Raw genomic sequence first — 21,537 nt, 5'->3', positions numbered from 1 at the left:
TCCCGTCCAGCCTAAAGCCTGTCCCGCTCGGGGTCCCCCGTGCCCCCCGACTCCCTCCCGTGGGCCCGCCGGCTTCGGGCCTGAGTCACTTCCCCCGCCATGCCCCGCCCGGCCCGCCTCCCTCCCTGGCTCCCGCCGCATGTGGCCGCCTGCCCCGCGCCCTCGCCCCCCTCCCGCGCCACACGCCGGTGCATCCTTGCCCGTCCCCACCCAGGGCCGAGGGGGCACCCGTGCTTTTTTTTTTTTTTTTTTCACACGCCGGGGAAAGTCCCCGGGTCACGCCGAGACGTGTGGGGAGCCAGTGACGCTCAAGCTTGTCCCCACACTTCCGCCTCCAGTCACGACTGGGGACCGTGGCAGAGGCGCGCCCCGAGCGCGGGGCCGACCCCCGCCTTGGCCACTCGGGCGGGCGGGCGGGCGGGCGCGCACGCACGCACGCACGCAAGCAGGCACGCACACGAGTCGGGGTGCCGCTCGCTTCCCGGCAGCCCGGTCACGTGGGCCGGGCGCGGGAAGCCGCGCGAGAGCAGCCCGCCGGGTGCGTGAGCGGGCGCAGCCGCGTGGTGTGCGCCGCGCGGGAGCCCGCCCCTCCCGCACAGAGAAGCCCGCCCGCCCGCCCGTCCGCCGCCGCGGCGGAGTCTGGGTAAGCAACGCGGCCCTGCCCCTGTGGGCTGCTCCGGGCTCAGTCCCTCCCGCCGCGAGCCGCCCGGGCGGCCGCTGCAGCTGCACCCGTCGCGGGACAGATGCAAGTAGCTGGGGAGAGGGGTGTTGTTTTTGGTCCGTTGGAGATGTCAGTCAGGGCCCAAGGAGGAAACTAGCAACGGCGAGCGAGCGCTGGGCGCGCGGAGCCGCCCTTGGCCTTGGGCCGCCGGGGCCTACCGCGGGCGGGATGGCGCGCGCGCTTGCCGCACAGCCTCGGAGCCCATTCCCGCTGCGGGCCGGGCTCCGAGCGGGCGCAGAAGCCTCAGTCGGTCTGTGTCGGCCAGGGTCCCGGGCGGCCGCGCCAGGCCTCCAGGCTCTAGTGGGCGGGTATCCAGCTCGGGCCGCGCAGCCCTTCCTCTCCCCTCCCCCGTCCAGTTTGTGAGTACCTAGCTTCTAGGGCAAGTAGCCCCTCTACCTTAATAATTCATTTTTCTCACGTATTTTTCTCTTAGCCCACTGGTTTTTCTTTTTGAATTCTGGCCATCTTATCATCTTATCATCGTCTCCCTAGCACTCATTTGGAGGAATCAAGCCGTTATCAGTTGCTTAGGCAACGCACGGCGCTGTACCTGGAACCTGATAGCAGCTAGCTAGTGTTGTATGTTTTATAAATTAACTCCCATCTCCCTCTAAGGGATTAAACTTGGCCTTCTTCCTTGAGGGACTCCAGCAAGTCCTTTAAAAACTGCAGAGCTGTCGACTGACAGAATTAAAGTACATCTTAGAATCAGAGTTTTCGAGCTGAAAAGGACCTTAAGTTATATGGAGTTCCTCCCTCATTTCACAGCTAACACCCGGCCTAAGGAGCACAGCATTGCCCGATCAAGTTTCTGCATCTTTCATAATTAGGCTTCAGGACTGCAGACACTTTTGTCATTGAACTCCTGCCTCCGTGCCAGGACTGCAGTGCCAGTTTATCCTGCTTTGAACAGTGTATACTCCAGAAGTGATTAAGATTATATCAGGTTTACAGGACTTCTCAGGTTGATAGTCCAGGCTAGTGTAGAACTCGCTTGCCGGGACTACGAGCGTATGTCCCCTTGTCTGACCACGTGTCTCGGCCTTAGGTTTAGGCATCATTCTTGAAGCAACCTAGGTATGTTTTATTTAGTTAAGGGTACACAGCCACTGCCTGACCGACGGTGGGATGAGTAGACGTGAAATAGAGATGGCTGGGATTCAGTTAGGGAATAATGAGACTCTGGGGTGGTCTGCAAGAAGACCACACCCACACACTAGACTGTCATGCCCAGTACTATATATAATAAATGTCTTTTAGCTATAAGGAGTTTCCACTCAGGTTTAGTTTTATGTGCTAACCTTTGCCAGCTGTTTTAATAGGTGAATTCCCTAAAAGGTAGTATTGTCTTATTACAGATATGTTTTAAGCCGGCAGAAGTGAGCCAGAGAAGTATACCTGACTGTGGTGACAGAGTATTTTTGGCAAAGGAATGTAAGTCTAGATCACTTATCTTCCAAGCCTAGTCAGTGCTCTTTCGCATTACATCTTGCTCCCCAGGAAGGGGGGTGAGAGAATCGCCTGTGGCTGATTTATTGGCGCCTGTGGTTGCCCAGAGAGGCCAGGCAGGACTTTCAGCTGCCCTCTATGCCTTACAAAGTGGAGCTATGTACTTCCACCCCATCTCCTGAGGGGAATGCAAAGGAGCCAGGCTGTCTAGCTGAGGAGGAGGGGCCCAAGTGGCTTGGCAGTAAAAAATCTCCTAGCGAGGCTGAGCTGCTGGGAAGTACAGCTTAGTGCCTTCCCTACCGCTGACCCAAAGTGATTTATTCCCTGCAAGCTGCTGGTGGTATCTGACCAATTTGTCCATTTTTGAAGTAAGAGCTAGGAAAGAGTTGGCAGAGCTGTATTATCCCGCAGAAAAGCAGTACAGGTGCTCTGATTTTGATGAATTGTAAAGTAGCTGTACACCACTTCCTGTGCCCCCTTGGTTTATCCCACAGAGCGTGTGCATCTGAGTCCTTAGAGAAAGCCAAAAAGAAAATAGTTGATACCTGTACCAGCTATGGAATTAGATCCTTTGATCTCCAATTCATGCCATCTGTTAGTTAGGTTCCTCAATCACAGTTTTTTCCTTTAGTCTGTCTAGATGGCTCATAGGTTGAGAGTGCCTACTGTGCGTATAGACAACCCAGGTTTGGCTTCCAGCACCCATGTGGCTCTTAACTTTCTATAACAACAGTTCCAGGGGAGCTGATTCCTTCTGGTTTCCACAGGCTCCTGCATACATATGGTACACCTGAATTCATGCAAGTACACATATAATATGTTTTGCCAGGCATAGTAATGCACACCTTTTAGATCCCAGCACTTGGGAGACAGAGGAAGGCAGATCTCTGTGAGTTCAAGGCCAGCTTGGTCTACATAGTAAGTTCCAGGACAGCCAGAACTACATAGCCCTGACTCACCACCCCCCTCACCCACCAACTCCCAAAAGAAAGTGGAGGAAAAAGAGTACTCAAAGCTAACATGAAATTTCATTATTCATTTTAATTGTACGTGGTTGTACAATTGTGTGGGGATCAAACCTGGCATCTTGTGAACGCTAGACAAGGCCTCTACTACTGGGCTATATTATATCCCCGCCTTTTGTTAGGTTTCTGTTCTCATTTTATTGGGCCTTTTTTCTTCTCTTAAATTAACCTTAAGAAAAGTGTATTTATATTATTAAGGTTTTGAGATTTTTCTAATTAATTGCTTTTATAGATACAGATCAAAACCAGTGTTTAATCCTGAATCAGCGGGCTCTTTAGGCAGAGGGTGTTATTTAATCTGTGTTGGAAGTGTGTTCGTGGAGCTGTTATTCTCTGGCAGAGATGGTAGCTCACTTACACAGCCCCTCAGTCACTTGCCCGCTGCACTCTGGGTCTCCTAGTCTTGCCCTCTTTCACTTCCCCTGGCCTGTGAGTACATCTTTGGCTCTTGTTAGATGCAGTCTTTAGAATAAATCAAGAAGACTCTGTTCTTTTCTTTTGTATTAAGTTTTTTATTTCTAAGTTTTATTGGCTTAGTGCTTTATCAGACAGACAGACAGACACACGCACAGACCAGGGCTCTAATATCCTATTGAAGGTTTCTAGAATGTAACTGCCCTTTCCTGTGTCATCCACCACATCTTCTCCAACAGTCTCTGTGAATGGGTTCCTGACAGGTTTTATCTCTGCCTGTATTTTCAGATTTGGCAGTTCCTGTATCATTTTTAGACACTGTGGAAATAAATTTAAAAGAGTATAAGAATAAATGGTTCTTTTTCCTAGATATTTTTCACCAGAAAGTTTGAAATGGTGTGGCCCTTCCTGGCTTCTAACCACTCTACTAGTGCATTAGTTTAGATCATTGTTTCTTTTCTTTGAGGGGTGTGTGTCTGTGTATGTGGATCTGAGGTCAGAGGTCGACCTTGGGTGTCTTCCTTACTGAAGGTGGGGCTCACCAATTCATGTAACCCAGCTTGTCAGTGAGCTTCAGGGGTTTGCCTTGGGATGGGGTGAGTACAGGGCCCTTTCCCCAAATCTCCTGTTTGTTTTCTTTTTGAGATAGGTTTTTCTAAGTTCAGGCCTCAAAACTTCTATGAGCTGGAATTACAGGTATGCAACAGTATGTCTAACTACTTATATTCCTTAAACCACCTAAAATTTTAGTTTAAAGTCACATTTACAATAATCATTGATATTATTTAATTATATTTATCTAATATAATGAACACAATTCTTTGGGATACTTATGCAATTGTAAACATTCTTCCATACTTGCTGGGAATTATGTATATGCTTATGGTCCACTATTCAGAAGCATGAGGCAAGAGAACATAGACTTCAGGTCAGCTTGGGCTACATTGTAAAGTCTAGGTTGTCTAGGTTATAGTGGGATCTTGTCTCACAGATAAAACCATATCAACTGTCACACATCCACAATCATCAAAAAATGACTACCATTTTATAAATACCAGTTACACTTGTTGTAGAAAGCCTTTTATCATGTAGCACTGGAGATTTTTTAAATTGTGTATTTATGGCCATGAGTAAGTAGCTCAAAAAAGCTTGACATTCCTCTGCCAGCTTTCCTATTTTTTACTAATAATTGATTATAAAGTCTGTTAAAGATTCTACAGTGTGAGAGAATGAAGAGCTAAGTATTCTAGGCTGTTCTGCTGCTGATCTGAGAATGCAAGCCAACCAAAAAGAGTTTTCTAAACAGTCCAAGATGTTGAATATCATGCTAACTAAATTATAAACTTGTTTCATCTTAGTTTGAACTAATCCAGAGCTAATTTACTGCAATCTAGAAAGTAAATAAAGCTTTTATAGTCTCACAACTATCAATACTAAGCCTGTTATAAATATTACTTTGGGTGGGGTGAGGGGTGGTGCTTAGATGGGAAGGATATTATGATGATAAAAATACCTTGTATACATGTATGAAATTCTCAGAATAAAGTATTAAAAATACTAATTTGATAATAAAAATGTTTTTAAAGTTTTTAAACTCTTTGCTTCTCTAAATAATGAAGGATGAATTATTTTCTGCAACCTATTTTACATCTTTTTTTCCTACCAAAAATCTTTTCTCTTAATTTTTTTGTTTGGTTTTTGTTAGATAGGCTCAGGCCAGTCAGCCTTGAACTCAATCTGTGTAGCCTTGGCTTACATTGAATTTTCAGCAATTCACAAGTTTCACAAATTTCAAATTTCAGTTTCACAAGTGCTAGGACTACAAGTGTATACCACCATGTCTGTCTTCCTACCAGATTTAAAAGTTCTTATTCCATGTCTGTGGGTGTTTTGCCTGCATGTATGTCTTGTTACCATGTGTGTGTTTGAAAATTGAATTGACAAAATGGTTAGCAGTGAATGTTTCTGTTTTTTCGGTTTTGGTGGCACAGTGGATGCCTAAAACTGGGGTAACTGTTGCTAGAAGAAAAAGGGCAGAGCACACAACATGCAGCTGGAAAGTGAGGGAGATGCTCATCAAATGGTTTGTTCTAGTGATGTGTAATACTCTGAGTCTTGTCATCACTGAGATGGACAAGTTTGCCAAAACCCACGATCAAGGGGCAGAACTTGGGAGTGTTAAGTTCAGCCAGATTAATTATAAAAACAAAAACATCACTGTTGGAGGGATATTACTGAAGAGTCTCTTACGTTATTCATAGTTTCCTTTATGTGTATGAATGCTTTGCATGTATGTGTGCATACCATGTGCATGCCTGGTAACCATGAAGCCCAGAAGAGGGCATCTGAGCCCCTGGAACTGGAGTTAGAAAAGGCTGTGAGTTGCTGTGTGGGTCCTGGGAGCTGAACCCAGGTCTTCTACAAGAGCAGTTAGCTCTCCAACCACCAAGCCGTTTCAGCAGCCCCTAACCAGAGATTTTCGTATATAAATGACTAGACATGAGAAAAACCAGACCAGGAGGCCATCACCCTAATCGATGAAGGATGACCCACAGTGACACAAAAGTTAGTAGATCAAAGATGTAAAATAAGGCTGTAAGCAAATAGAAGCCTCAGCCTGGAAAAGGCTTCCAGTAAAAGGAATGACACCAAGGCCTAGGAGGGTGTGGCTGCCAGGATGGGGTTCAACTCCTTCCTGAGAAATTCTGCTACAGGTACCTGAAGATGGAGGAGAGGTATCATGTTGGAGAGACATGAGGCAAGAGGTGAAATAGTTTTAGACCTGAAAATATAAGATCTGGAATCTCATGGAGTGGGTTTAACCACTTAGAGAGGGCAGGTGTCAGGGATTGTGAGGACAGATAAATGGAAACTAAAGAGGAAGAAGTTACTGCATCCGAATGTTCCTTACATAGCTTAATCCTGTTAGTATTTTAGATCCCCTTTCCCTTTCTGTATGAACTGACTTCGTAGTTTGTGAGTTAACGGATTCTCCACCCTCAGTCCCTCCAGCTAACTCCCTGGTTAATCTGGAGTGGCTTCTGCCTCTAAGAGGTCTCACCTTCCACCCAGAGCTCTTCCTGAGGTCTGCAGCTTCCTTGGGGCCCCACCCTGACCGTACCTCCTATTTTGTTGCCTCTACCCTGAAAGGTCGTCTTGAATCAAAAGTTGGCCTCAGCCACTTCCCTGCACTTGTAGGACGTCACCTGCTCTCCTGGTTACCAGTGTTCCCCCTCTCAGGGTTCTGCCTCTCCCTCAGGTCCCAGGTTTACCTGCTTTTTGTTTTTTAAGTACTGAAAAGTGAACTCAGGGGCTCATGCATGCTAGACAAATCCTCTACCATCATCTAGGCCCTTTTTAAAAGTATTTTTTTATTTTGACCCAAAGTCTAAGTTTCCCAAATCAGCTTAAGCTTGTGCTCTACCCCAGGCAAGCCTTGAATCTCTATCATACAGGGCCTGGAATCCAGGGTAGCTTTGATTACAGCATGCGTGTGCCACCAGGCCCAACCCATGCTTAGCTTTTAGAGGTTTTTTGTTTTGTTTTGTTTTGTTTTTTCTTTTTTAATTTGGCTTCACTGTATAGCTCTACATATTTAGAAACTTCAGTCTTGTCATTTCAGAGGTCTCCTTTGGCACTGCTCTTTCTAGAGCTGTCTGCACTCATCACTAGACATTTCTACTTCCTTTTCCTGGAGTAGACACTTTGAACTCGCTGTGTAAGAAACCCCCTCCTCTAAGCCAGTTCCTGTGGCTAGCTCTAGTGTTTTACCTTAGTATCAATACCAGGAACATGGCAGTTACTGGGAAAATGTGCGCTGAAGAAATAAATGACATCTTCTAGCAACCCACTCACCTTTAGCTTGCAGCCTGTGGTTGACTGGGTCCTGTCTGCCGCCACATTGTGTCGGTTCTGTGTCTGGTGGCTCTCTCGAGCTCTCCCTTCATTCCCCGCTGCCATTACGTGGTTTCTACTTGGCTCCTTGACTGACCGACCTAGAGATGTACTGTCTAATACTTACTGAACACTTACTACAGGTCCTACTATCAAATATGTATACCCTCTTGTTACACACACACACACACACACACACACACACACACACACACACACACAAAATACCCTCATTAACAAAGTCTCACTATAGTCCAGGCTAGCCTTAAATTCCAGGCCCTCCTGCCTCAGCCTCTTGAGTGCTCCATCTGACACCTCAAGAAGAAGTAGCCATTATCCATACTTCGTAAGTGCTACTGAGGCTCAGGGAATCGAGACAGACCTAGTTAGTGGCTGAGCTGAAACTCTTTAAGAGGTTAGGTTTCCAAGTCCAGGGTTACAGTGCTATATGCTCTTTTCCCTGCCACTGAGTGAGTGACTGCCAGCGCTGTTCTACACAAGCATCTTACATAGCTCACTGCAATCAGCGGGATACCTTTAGTCACAACTGGGGTACACTTACACTTAGTATCCTTAGCGAGCTGAGCCTGTCATTTCCTTCTGTTTTCTCCTTTTCTCCTCCTCCCTTTATCCTGAATTGAATTCTGATAACAAAATACACCCCTCCCAGTAAAGTGACTCGGTTTTATCTGTCTGAGCCCGTTGAAAACCAGTTTGAATATCTTATTTTCATGCTTTCTCCATGCTTAACTCCAGGTGAACTCAGTTCTGGTGGCACTTTACGCCTTTAATTTGTAATATAATTATTGTCTTGTGTTTTATCTCCTTGCTAAGCCTGTATTCTTGACTTGGGCGTTTATGCCTTTTTTTTTGGTCTATAACTTAGTGTGACACATGCTTTTGATGTGTGTGTTTCAATGAGTATCTGCTGAGGAAATGAAAAGTTTAACTGCTACTCAGCCTATTAACCACAAGATCTTTGTACTGCAGCTTTGTGTGTGCTCATTTCTGCATGGCCAGTAGTTGGTTAGGTCAGTGAATATATATCAGCCATATTTGAAAACCTGGTGAAAATACCTAGGATCCAAGAATTTGGAGGGTTTTTTTTTGTTGTTGTTGTTGTTTTTTAATGAAGCATTTTTTTTTTAAAAAAAAAAAAGGGTATTTGAGCCATTTTATTGATTTTAAAGTGTTTTTGTGTGCTGAAACTTCAAATATAGGTCTTTTTAAAATCTCGTCTGTGATTTTTAGAAGCAAATGTGGTGATGTAAGTAGTAACTTTTGGTCAAGTAACCTCTTAGAATAAGACCCTCAGCTTGCAGCTTTGTTTCGTTTTGTTTTGTTTTAAAGATTAATTTACTTATTTTATATATGTGAATACACTGTTGCTCTTTTCAGACACACCAGAAGAGGACATCAGATCCCATTACTGATGGTTGTGAGCCATCATGTGGTTGCCGGGAATTGAACTCAGGACCTCTGAAAGAACAGTCAGTGCTCTTAACTTCTGAGCCATCTCTCCAGCCCTGCAACTTTGTTTTATTTCAGAGGATAGGCTCAAGTTTCTATAGCTCCCATTCAGTTATTTCAGTGATGCCAAAAGTTTTCTGGGTGTGTGTGTGTGTGTTTTGGTTTTTCGAGACAGGGTTTCTCTGTGTTGCCCTGGCTGTCCTGGAACTCACTCTGTAGACCAGACTGGCCTCGAACTCAGAAATCCACCTGCCTCTGACTCCCAAGTGCTGGGATTAAGGGCGTGCACCACCACTGCCTGGCAAGTTATTTGTTTTTTGACATGAGGAAGGGCCAGCAAGATGGCTCAGCATATAAAGGCACCTGCCATTCAAGTCTGAGGGCTTGAGCTTGAGCCCAGGAACCTATATAGTAGAGAGAACCAGTTGCCACAGCATTGTGCTCTGACCTTCACATGCACACCCTGGTGTATGTACACATACACACACACACACACACTAAAATGATAAATGTTTAAGTGGGATAGGACCAGTGAGATGATTTGGCAGTAAGGGTGTTTACTGCTAAGCCCAACAACCTGAGTTTGAACCCCTGGACCTACATGGTAGAATTATAGAACCATGACACATCTGCGAGCTGTCATATTGTCTCCCCATGTGTGCCATGGCATACTTGTACCCAGACACACACACACACACACACACACACACACACATGCACAAAATGTTAAAAATTCTTGTAGTTTATTTTTGTTTGCATATGTGTATGTACGTGAGTGGTTACATGGAGGCCAGAAGCTGTAGGTAAAGGCATTTTGCAAGAAACCTGGTTTGTTATATCAGTGTTGGGACCTGAACCCTGATCCAACAACAAGGAGATTTTTTTTGGTTTTGGTTTTGGTTTTTGGGTTTTTTTAGACAGGGTTTCTCTGTGTAGCCCTGGCTGTCCTGGAACTCACTCACTCTATAGACCAGGCTGGCCTTGAACTCAGAAATCCACCTGCCTCTGACTCCCAAGTGCTGGGATTAAAGGCATGTGACACTATTGCCTGGCTAACAAGGAGATTTTTAAAAGACCTATATTTGAAGTTTCAGTATAGAAAAACACTTTAAAATCTCTGTTTGACTCCTATCAACACAGAGTGGCTCCTAGCCACCTGTAACTTTGGCTCCCTCCCAGGGGTCTAGTACTTCCAGAAGGATCTGTACTCATGTGCATTGTCCACACATAGATACATAATTTGAAATAAATAAAATCTTTCTTAAAATAATGTCTGAATATAGAGGTAAAAGAATCAATGGAATTCTTGAAGTTAATTATTTATGAAGAATAAAACTTGTAAACAATACTATAAACAATACTATTCTTTGGTCAAAGATACGGTCCTACACGGGCAGAATGTGGTGATGCATAAGAAAGTCAAAAGTGGGGCTTGAGAGATAGCTCAATGGTTAAGAGCACTGACTGCTCTTCCAGAAGTCTTTGAGTCCAATTCCCAGCAACCACATGGTGGCTTACAACCATCTGTAATGGGATCCGATGTCCTCTTCTGCTGTCTCTGAAATAAATACATTAAAAAATAAGAAAGCCAAAAACATGAAATTCAGGATAGCGGTTATGTTTGGAGGTAAGGTAGTGGAGGGTGAAGTGAAAGACATGCCAAGGGATTTCTTCCATGGATGTAATAATTCTTTCCTGTGTTGATAGTGTGTGGGTAGGCTTATATTTTATTTTTACTGTTTTTTTTTAAGGTTTATTTATTTATTTTATGCATGTGAGTACACTGTAGCTGTACAGATGGTTGTGAGCCTTCATGTGGTTGTTGGGAATTGAATTTTAGGACCTCTGCTCGCTCTGGCCCAAAGATTTATTTATTACTATACATAAGTACACTGTAGCTGACTTCAGACGCACCAGAAGAGGGTGTCAGATCTCATAACTGGTGGTTGTGATCCACCATGCGGTTGCTGGGATTTGAGTTCAAGACCTTTGGAAGAGCAGTCAGTGTTCTTACCCGCTGAGCCATCTTGCCAGCCCTTATTTTTATTGTTATCTAAACTGTTTATAATTTTGAGTTCAGATAGTATAGTCCCTCCTTTCATCTCTACTCCTTAGTTTCTTTCTCAAAGTTACTGAAGAATGAAAAGCCTGCTGTTGTATCTGAACCTTTCCAGTGATGTATACACAGACAGGAAGTTATTTATGTAAAACATTTTCTCTTGTGTTTAAAATAACAATTCAGTTCCTTTTACATAGTTTTCTTTATGTAGTTTATTTTCTGTCTCTTATGTCTTTGAGATAATGTTGCATTAATATATCATGTTGTTTTTAATAAAACAGGTTCTTTTATCAATAGTAGTGTCATTATGCTCTATTTTAGACTTTATTTCCATATATATTTTGTTGTTGTTGTTTATCATCTGCTTAGCCAGCAGGACATCCAGGTCTCTCCCTAACCCCTCTGTTTTAATACTCCTTAAGCTTCCTGTGGAGTTCATCTGTAGCTCCTCTCGGTGCTCTCTGGTTTGTGGGTCATGCTTCCTTTGAGGGACTATGGGGGAGGCAGAGTTGGCCTTGGAGCTCAGGTTTGAATCCTGTGCTTCTACTCCTTACTAGCAGTGTAATCTTGGGTGTTTGTCATTCAGTCCTGAGTTGTAACAGGAACCGAATATTCCTTTACTTGGAAAGTCCTGTTAAGAATGGAATGGGTATAAAGTGCCTAACCTAGGAAGCACTGTAACGTGTTAGCTATCTTTATTCTATCATCATCAATTGCTCACCTGTCTGCTACCCTTGTTCCTGCTAATCTCCTAATGGTTACACCTGCCTCCATCACTGACCTCCTCAGACCTTAGTCTCTCTGGCTATGGTAGAAGCTTCATTCTCATTTTCAGAATCTGTTCTTTCAAAAGGTGTTCTCCCGGTTCCCTAGTGTCTTAGGGCTTCATTGCTGTGAGAGTCACCATGACCAAGGCAACTCTTAAAAAGGAAAGCCTTTAGTTGGGGCTGGCTTACAGTTTTAGAGGTTCAGTCCATTATCATCATGGCAGGAAGCATGGCAGCATCCAGGCAGATGGTGCTGTAGGAGGAGCTAAGAGTTCTACATGTTGATCCAAAAGCAGCCAGGAGGAGGTTCTGATTCCACACAGGATGGAACTTGAGCATAGGAGACCTCAAAGCCCACCTACACAGTGATACACTTCCTCCAACAAGGCCACACCTCCCAATAGTGCCATTCCCTATGACCAAGCATTGAAACACATGAATCTGTCGGGGCCAAGCATATCCAAACTACCATACTTATAACACCCTTTGAATTGCAGCTGCCTTCTCCCCAAAGTACCAGGGCTCTTGCACAGCTAGGGCAGAGTGGTGGTGAAGATTCACCTCCCACCTGCCTGAAACTGTGATTTTTTTCTGTGTCTTTGTTTAGACACACAGTTACTGTCGTGGTCAGGACTTGCTTGCATATCCTCATGCAGGAATTTTCCCCTTGAGGCTCATTTGCCATATCTTCCTTTTCTTAACACAGAGAATCTGCACCCAGACGTGTATGAAATCAGGTTGTAGGTTCTTTGTCATGAGCTCCCAGGCCCCATATAAATCAGGGTATGGCTTGACATCTGTGACTGCTAAGTTTTATGACAGTCAGGAGGCCAGTGTCTCCTGAATGCCAGAGGATCTAAGAAGAAAATGGACAGTTGTAGTCCAGATAGGCTGCCCATCAGGCTGGGGAGGTAGCTGAGGCTCACAGCCAGGCAGGATGCCCTGCTATTATGCTATTATTCCCACTTATAGGCGACATTTAAGTAGCGTTTTCTATTACAACCCAGTTTTCACTAAGTTATCTCATGTAACCCTGAGCCCCACTGTAGTATTCCATTTCATCTCTCGAGTTAAGAAACATCACTGGAAACGTGATCACAAGATGGGGGTGAGTGCTTACCTGGTGTAGACGAAGCCCAGCATTAAACCCTAAGGAGAGTAGGAGTGGGGCTTGCCTAGCATGTGCGCTCTCTCTCTCTCTCTCTCTCTCTCTCTCTCTCTCTCTCTCTCTCACACACACACACACACACACACACACGAAAGCAAAACATGATCACATTGAAAAGCATGAGCATTTCTCTCACCATACAAATTACCCTCGTCCTTGCTTAAAAGACGGTCTTATTGTTCAGAAGAGTTCATCTCAGTTGTCATTAATTAAGGGGTTTAATGTTAGAGAGCGAAGTCCACAGTGTTGAGTATTTTCATTTAAAATGAGACCTTAATGCTCTAGGTTTGTGTGAACCATAACCAGTTTTATGTATAAGTATGTATATTTGTATGTGTGTGTATGTATGTACGTACGTATGTATATAAACATCTATGTATCCCGAACATATATATCTATGTTGGTTTTTCTCAGAGCCGCCATGGATACTGCTAGCCATAGCCTTGTGCTACTGCAGCAGCTGAACATGCAGCGAGAATTCGGCTTTCTGTGTGACTGCACAGTTGCTATTGGGGATGTTTACTTCAAAGCCCACAGAGCAGTACTTGCTGCCTTTTCTAACTATTTCAAGATGATTTTTATTCACCAAACAAGGTAAGAGGGGCTCTTGTAAATGAGAAGAAAATTTGTAATGTTGTGATATATATGTCTTATATCATTTAAGGCTGGTGAGATGGTTCAGCAGGTAAGAGCACAGACTGCTCTTCCAAAGGTCTTGAGTTCAAATCCCAGCAACCAGATGGTGGCTCACAACCATCTGTAATGAGATCTGATGCCTTCTTCTGGCGAGTCTGAAGACAGCTACAATGTACTTATGTATAATAATATAATAAGTCTTTTTTTAAAAAGGCAGTGGTTCCTCAACCTTCCTAATGCTGAGATCCTCATGTTGTGATAACCTCCAACCATAAAATTATTTTGTTGCTATTTCATAACCATAACTTTGCTGTTATGAATCGTAATATAAATATATGATATGCAGGGTATCTGATAGTTGACCCCATGAAAGGATTGTTTGACCCTAGAGGGGTTGTAACCCACAGGTTGAGAATCACTGTTTAAGGGCTTATTATTGGGTTATTCTAGTACAAATTTTTAATTATAATAACATATATAAGTCAGTATTAAACTCAGTACATGGTATCCATGGTAAAACATACTTAATGAAAACAAGTATAACTCAAATTGATTAAAGGCTTAGCCTAGTCCAGTGTGGGGCTGTATTCCTTTAATCTTACCACTTCTGTGGCAGAGGCAAGGGGATCTCTTAAGTTTAAGACCAACTTGTCTACATTGTGAGTTCTAGGCCAACCAAAGCTGCCTAATGAGATCCTGTCTCAAAAAACCCACTACCAACAAAAAAGGCTTAGCCAATACCCAAGCGTCAAGTCCTATAATGTAAATTCCATTGTTATGCCATAACTTTTTCTTGGTTGGCTGAGAAAAAGCAACCAAGACTGAGCTGTTAAATGGCCCATCCAGGAGTAAATAGCTGATGAGTTGGACTCAAGTGTAACTCTGACGTTAACCTGTGTGCTTAAGCACTGGGCTGTTGATTTTTGGTGTAGCAACATTTCACTGTCACATTGTACCATCACAGATTGGACATCACCAGTCAAAGAGAGTGTTTATTTCACATTTTCTGTTTTTGAGTTCTTTTGCAGTTTTTGAACTTAGGTAGTATGGCAATTCAAATTCTGAGCTCTTGGAAAAGATTAATTTTAGTCTAGTCTATGTTTAGACAATTCCAGACTATTGCTTGCTTGCTTATTTATTTATAAATTTTGCGATAGAGTCTTACTAAGTTGCCCAGACTGCCCTTGAACTCACGCTGTAGCCCAGGAGGACCTTGATTGTGATCTTCCTGCCTCAGCCTTCTGAGTAGCTAGAGCCATAGGCCCAAGCCATCAGGCTTGGTACCCTGTATATTTGGTGGATTGTTGTTTTGTTTGTTTTTAAAGGACCTTACATGAAATTGAGGTGTCAAATCCCAATTATATATTTTTTATTTAACTGTTCAATCATTTAAATATTTCCTAAGTATGTGTGTATATATAATATGCATATATATATATATATTAGAGATTGAGCTAGAATATGGTTATAAGTAAGTTATACTCTGTCTTCAAGAAATCTATAGTCTGATAGAGAATTAAATGTAAAGCAAATAATTGATCTGTCTTGTGTAGTCACTCCCTGGTGCTGTGACAAAATGCCTAAGAAAACAAAGATTTGTTGTGCTTGCAGCCTCAGGCTTTAGTACACTTGCACTGTGACTTTAGTGCACTTGCTCTATGACTTTAGTGCACTTGCACACATGACTTTAACACTGGGAAGGCAGAGATACCATGAAAGAAGGCATAACAGAAAAGCTACACACTTTGTAGTAGGCAGGCAGAAAGCAGGAACCAACCGTGCAGTGATGACCAGGGCTAGATAAGCAGCCCTGGCAGGCGTGTCTAGTGACTCTTCTTTCACCTTGGCCCTGTCTCCTAGTGTCTCCCACCTCCAAGTAATTCAGTCACATGACATTGTGACTCTGTGAGTGGAGAATACACTGGTGAAGCCAGAGTCCTCGTGACCTAGTCACTTCCCCAGAGCCCATCAGCTGGCCACCAAGGCTGTGAGAATGTACACCTGAGCTTTCAGGGGACAGTTCATGATCAAACCCTAACACTGAGTTTTCTTGTCTGTTAAATGCTACAATGATACACTCTCCTTCTGGGTATTAAGAGTAAGTGGATTAGTGATATTAAAATGTTTAGAGCAGAGCTTTGTTGTTAGTAATATGGTGTCAAACATCAGGTGTGCTCAAAGTAGAAGAGTTCTAGCAGGCCTCTTTTGAGAATTTTGAAACAGACTTTACAAATCCAAAAAATCAAGAGTCTCTGAGATGTTGCAGAGGAATATAAGGAGGAGTATTACAGTAATAAGGAGAGGAAATAGCATGGATCACAGTTTGGGCCATAACTTTTATGTATCACTGTTTAACTCAGTCCATGGTATCCATCATAGAGCATACTAATAAAAACAAATATAACTAAGATTGATTAAAGGCTTAGCCCAGCCAGGTGTGGTGGCTAATGTTTATAATCCTAGCATTTTAGGTTAAGAGAGAGGAGAATCACTGTGAGTTTGGGGCCAGCCTGTACTATACTGCAAGTACCAAGCGTGGACATAATAAAACCCTGTCTTAAAAAAAAAAGAAAACAAAACAAAAGAAAAGAAGAGAAAGAAGCAGTCTTAGTTAGGGTTTTGCTGCTGTGAACAGACACCATGACCATGGCAACTCTTATATGGACAACATTTAATTAGGGCTGGCTTACAGAGGTTCTGTCCATTATCATCAAGGTGGGAACATGGCAGCATCCAGTCAGGCATGGTGCAGGAGGAACTGAGAGTTCTACATCTTCATCTGAAAGCTGCTAGCAGAAGACTGACTTCCAGGCAGCGGATGAGGGTCTTAAAGCCCACACCCACAGTGACACACCTACTCCAAGGCCACACAGTACTACTTCCTAGGCCAAGCATGTACAAGCTGTCACACAAGCAAAGGTGATATAAAATGCAGATATGATCATTCACACAAAAGAATAGATAAGGTGGCTAGTAGTGTGGCACAGTACAAAGATGAGATTGGAGTGAAATCCTGCTAGAGGTGTTTTGTCTCTGATGTGACACTGTAGATTACACTCACCACATTATAAATGCTATCTTCCCCCCAGTCTGCTCTGAGCTGTGAGTTGTTTAGCTCCTAAAGTACCATCTAAATGCAGGCATTGAAGGAGCTACAGAGACAGAGTGTGGAGCAGAGACTGAAGGGATGACCATCCGGAGACTGCCCAACCTGGGGATCCATCCTATATACAATCACCAAATGCAATCACTTTTGTGGATGCCAACAAGTGCTTACTGACAGAAGCCTGTTATAGCTGTCTCCAGAGAGGCTCCACCAATGCCTTTCAAATACAGTGGTGGATCCTCACAGCCTACCATTGGAGTAAGCACAGGGTCCCCAATGAAGGAGCTAGAAAAAGGACCCAAGGAGTTGAAGGGATTAACAACGCCATAGGAGGAACAAAAATATGAACTAAGCAGTACCCCCCAGAGCTCCCAGGGATTAAACCACCAATCAAAGGAGACACTTGGTGGGACTCATGGCTCTAGCTGCATCTGTAGCAGAGGATGGCCTAGTCGGTCATCAATAGGAGGAGAGGCCCTTGGTCCTTTGAAGGCTCTATGCCCCAGGTAGGAAAATGCCAGGGCCAGGAAGCAGGTGTGGGTGGGTTGGTGAGCAGGGGAAGGGGGTAGGGGATAGAGGGTTTTCAGAGGGGAAACCAGGAAAGGGGACAACATTTGAAATGTAATTAAATACCTAATGTAAAAATTTAAATAAACATAGGCATTGTGAGGGTGAGGCCTGCCTTGTGTTGTGTTTGTACTGATCAAACATCTTCAGGTAACAGAATTCTGAATTTATTCCCCCAGAATGCATGTCACAGAACATGCTAGTGAGTAGACAGAGCACATCAAAGAGTAAAACCTGAGAGAGGAAGCAGGGGTGTCAGGGTGAAGGACTAGAGAAACTAGATTGTCAGTGTGCTGGCCCCCAGAGTAAACTGCTTCAGGGAAACAGTCCACCGACGCTGTCCACCGCTGCTTCAAGTGCATAATCTCCCTTTGGTGCTTCTGCTCTTAAGTTCACACAGGTCTGCTTTGTTATGCTCTCTAGTAACCATAGTGCCTTGGAAATTCCTAGGATGCTTTTCAAAATTATACTTGTATTCATTTGTGATTTAAAGATTTAGAAACCAAAACAGTTTCACTTACATTTTAAATAACAATTTCATTATATACCTTTAAAAACACGAATATTTTGTTGGTTTGGTTTGCTTTTGGTTGTTTGATTGTCATTTTGTTATTTTGTTCTTTGTTTTGTTTTTTTTGGTTTTTTTTTTTTTGGTTTTTTCAAGATGTTTTTTGGTTTTTAATAATTTTTATGTGTATGAGTGTTTTGTCTGCATGATATGAGCTGTTATATGGGTGCTAGAAACTGAAGCCAGGTCCTCTGCCAGAGCAGTGAGTGCTCTTCAGCACTGAGCCATCTCTCTAGGCCCCTGGTTTTGGTTTTCGGAGGAGGGTCTCTATAATTAACACTTTAAAATCATCCGGCTCAATGGCAGTAATTACATTCATAATGTTACCTGCAACTATCACAGCTGTTTCCAAAACCTTTTCATCTCTCCTAACATAAACACTGTACCTATTAAGGAGTAACTTTCCATTCTCCTTCAGCCACCTGTAACTACCCCTTATTCAATTGTGGGGTTTCCTTAACCCCATATGTCTGTCCTTGTCCCTTGTATATGGGTGTGTGGCCTGAATGATATCTGTGTTCCACTTGCATGCCTGGTGCACACTAAGCCAGAAGGGATCTGGTCCCCTGGAACTGGAGTCACAGACGATTGTGAGGCACCTTATGGGTGCTGGGGATCAAAACCAACCAGGTCTTCTAGAAGAACAGCAAATATTTTTAACCACTGAACAACCCTTTGTCCAGCCTGGTTCTGTCTCTTTGTAAGTGTTGTCTTAGATATTTCTCCTTTTGTTGGTTTTGGGTGTTTTCCAGAGAGGGCTTCTTTGTTTGTTTGTTTGTTTGTTTTGTTTGTTTTTCGAGACAGGGTTTCTCTGTGTAGCCCTGGCTGTCCTGGAACTCACTCTGTAGACCAGGCTGGCCTCGAAGTTAGAAATCCTCCTGCCTCTGCCTCCCGAGTGCTGGGATTAAAGGCGTGCGCCCCACACCCGGCCTCCGAGAGGGCTTCTTTATCCCTGGTTGTCCATGAGTGCTGGGACTAATGGCCCGGCTTTGCTTTAGATATTTAATGGATGTGGTACCATACAATTTTTGGCCTTTTGTGTCTTTTTTTTTTTTTTTAAACTTAGTATGCTTTCAAGAGTTCAAAGTTATAACCCATACCAGAAGTTCCTTTTCCTTGTGGCAAGTTGACATACACGATGTTTACCTGCTTTGCTTACCCATTGTTTTTCTCTTCCTCTCTTTTATTCTTTTTTGAGACAGGGTCTGTGTGTGTAGCTCTGGCTGCTCTGGAACTCTCTATTTAGACCAGGGTGGCCTCAAATTCAAAGAGATTCACCTGCCTCAGCCTCCCAAGTGCTTGGATTAAAAGGCTGCCCCACAACACCTGGCTCCATTAATCTTTTGATGGGTATTTAGTTGTTTCTAGCTTTTAGCTACTGTAAATAATGGTACAGTGAACACCAGCATACAGGCATCCTTTGGAGTTTCTGCGTTAGTCCCTTTCACTGCGTGTATGTTCAGTATAAAAGCAGAGCACTAGTTTAGTCGCTAGTCTCTATCCTCTTGCACCTCCAGTAGTCTGTACTGCTTAGGAGTCACCTGGGGGGGGAACTAGTGTGAACATCTCTGCGTTTCCTGCTGTTAGGCAGTAGGTTAGATGCACAAAGTCTTGTTGATGAACCGTAAAAGCAGTTAACTTCGAAGACTGATTTTTCCCGTTGTTGTTACATCAAGGCAGATTGCCAGGTTTAAACCTCTAGGGGAGAATTTGTTTTAACCTAAGATTGTTAGAAACCAAAAGGCTAACTAGGTTGTATTTCATTTTGTTTGGGTTTGTTTTTGTTTTAACAGTGAATGCATAAAAATACAACCAGCTGACATCCAGCCCGATATATTCAGCTACTTGTTGCATATTATGTACACAGGAAAAGGGCCAAAACAGATTGTGGATCATAGTCGTTTGGAGGAAGGGATCCGATTTCTTCACGCTGACTACCTTTCTCACATCGCAACTGAAATGAATCAAGTGTTCTCACCAGAGACTGTGCAGACATCAAATTTGTATGGTATTCAGATTTCAACAGCCCAGAAAACAGCTGTCAAACAAGGGCTGGAGATCAAAGAAACTCCTCCCAGTGGCAGTGGAAACAGAGCTGCTGTCCCAGGTGACCACCCCCAGCTGCAACTCTCTCTGGCAATTGGGCTAGATGATGGTGGCGGTGCAGAGCAGCAGAGGGCCCATCCTGCTGCCCAGGCCGTGGAGGAGCACCAGAAGCCCCCAGTGTCCATCAAACAGGAGAGATGTGATCCAGAGACTGTGATCCCCCAAAGCCACTCCTCATCCTCATCAGAAGTGACTGGCCCCTCTTTTACAGAAAACAGTATCAAAGTCCACTTATGCCATTACTGTGGGGAGCGTTTTGAATCCCGAAGTAACCTGAGACAACACCTCCATACCCATGTGTCCGGATCTCTCCCATTTGGTGTCCCTGCTTCCATTTTGGAAAGTAATGACCTTGGTGAAGTGCATCCACTTAGTGACAGCAGTGAGGCTCTTGAATGCCGGAGGCTCAGCTCCTTCATTGTCAAGGAGAATGAGCAGCAGCAGCCACCGCCTGAGCACTCGAGCCGGGGTACCTCGGAGCCCTTACAGATCAGTCAAGTATCTTTGATCTCCAAAGACACAGAGCCGGTAGAATTAAACTGTAATTTTTCTTTTTCAAGGAAAAGAAAAATCAGTTGTACCATCTGTGGTCATAAATTTCTTCGAAAGAGCCAGTTACTGGAACACATGTATACACACAAAGGTAAATCCTACAGATATAACCGGTGCCAAAGGTTTGGAAATTCATTGGCCCAGAGGTTTCAGCAATACTGTGACAGCTGGCCTGATGTCCCCTTAAAAAGCTCTCGATTGTCACAAGAACATTTAGACTTGCCTTGTGCCTTAGAGTCAGAGCTCACACAAGCAGGTGTGGACACCATCCTCGTTGAGTAGCAGCTTCTCCTGCAGAATTTTTATACTGATCTTGGAGGAGATTCATGTGCCATTTCTAATCGTAAATTAGTTACCTTCTCATGGTCTTTTGACTTAAAATAATCTGTCGTGTGTTTTGAGGTTGAACATACCAGTTCTCATTATAAGACATGGCTATTAAACATAACTTTCAAATTATCCTATGAGCTTTTCTATAAATTAAATCATAATTTGAAAATCAGAAGTTAATGTAGAAACTTTAGAGTGAGTGATTATTTATAAAATCTCTTGTTTTTCCAGGTTGCAGAATCAGTAAAATGAACTTGACTGTGAAGCAGATGAGATCTGTTTTAGAGAATATTTTAGAGACTGGGAATGAAGCTCATCTGTAGAGTACTTGCCTAGCATGTGTGAGGCCCTAGGTTCAGTGTCCAACACACTCTCACATACACAGACACACTTCTAAACTGTCACTTGTCTTAGGTTTCATGTGAATTGTGCTCTTAGGAAAATGATTTTTAAATATTTCAGCCATATAGGAAATCAATAGTTATTTTAATGTATACCTATATATATATACATGTATATGTATATATATATATATATATATATGAAGTAAGTAGTTACTTTAATTATAACTATATATTATAATGTATAAAAAGTTTGTTTTGTTTAAAGACATGGCTATACCAAATCACGAGTAGTTTTAACTGTACTTACTAGCATTCCAACCTTGTATATGGCCTTTTATTTACTAGCCATCAAGTATACCTC

General features: G+C 43.4%; 1 protein-coding gene across 5 annotated transcripts; it reads left to right on the top strand.

The window, feature by feature from the left end:
* The first annotated feature begins 481 nt into the window (after positions 1–481).
* Positions 482–20,865, top strand: Zbtb25 (zinc finger and BTB domain containing 25). Of its 5 annotated transcripts, none has more exons than XM_021202090.1 (3): positions 482–643; positions 13,382–13,561; positions 19,638–20,865. In XM_021202090.1, the coding sequence occupies exons 2-3, from the start codon at positions 13,389–13,391 to the stop codon at positions 20,782–20,784; spliced, it is 1,320 nt and encodes a 439-aa protein (XP_021057749.1). In that variant the 5' UTR covers positions 482–643; positions 13,382–13,388; the 3' UTR covers positions 20,785–20,865. The 5 variants fall into 5 exon arrangements, with proteins under 5 accessions (XP_021057749.1, XP_029396989.1, XP_029396991.1 ...); XM_029541129.1 differs by lacking the exon at positions 482–643 and adding an exon at positions 663–1,080; XM_029541131.1 differs by lacking the exon at positions 482–643 and adding an exon at positions 666–749.
* The last annotated feature ends 672 nt before the right edge of the window (positions 20,866–21,537 follow it).

The sequence above is a fragment of the Mus pahari genome, chromosome 7 (genome assembly GCF_900095145.1).
Source record: "Mus pahari chromosome 7, PAHARI_EIJ_v1.1, whole genome shotgun sequence".
NCBI classification, from domain to species: domain Eukaryota; kingdom Metazoa; phylum Chordata; class Mammalia; order Rodentia; family Muridae; genus Mus; species Mus pahari.
This window is presented reverse-complemented; position numbering and strand designations above follow the sequence as displayed.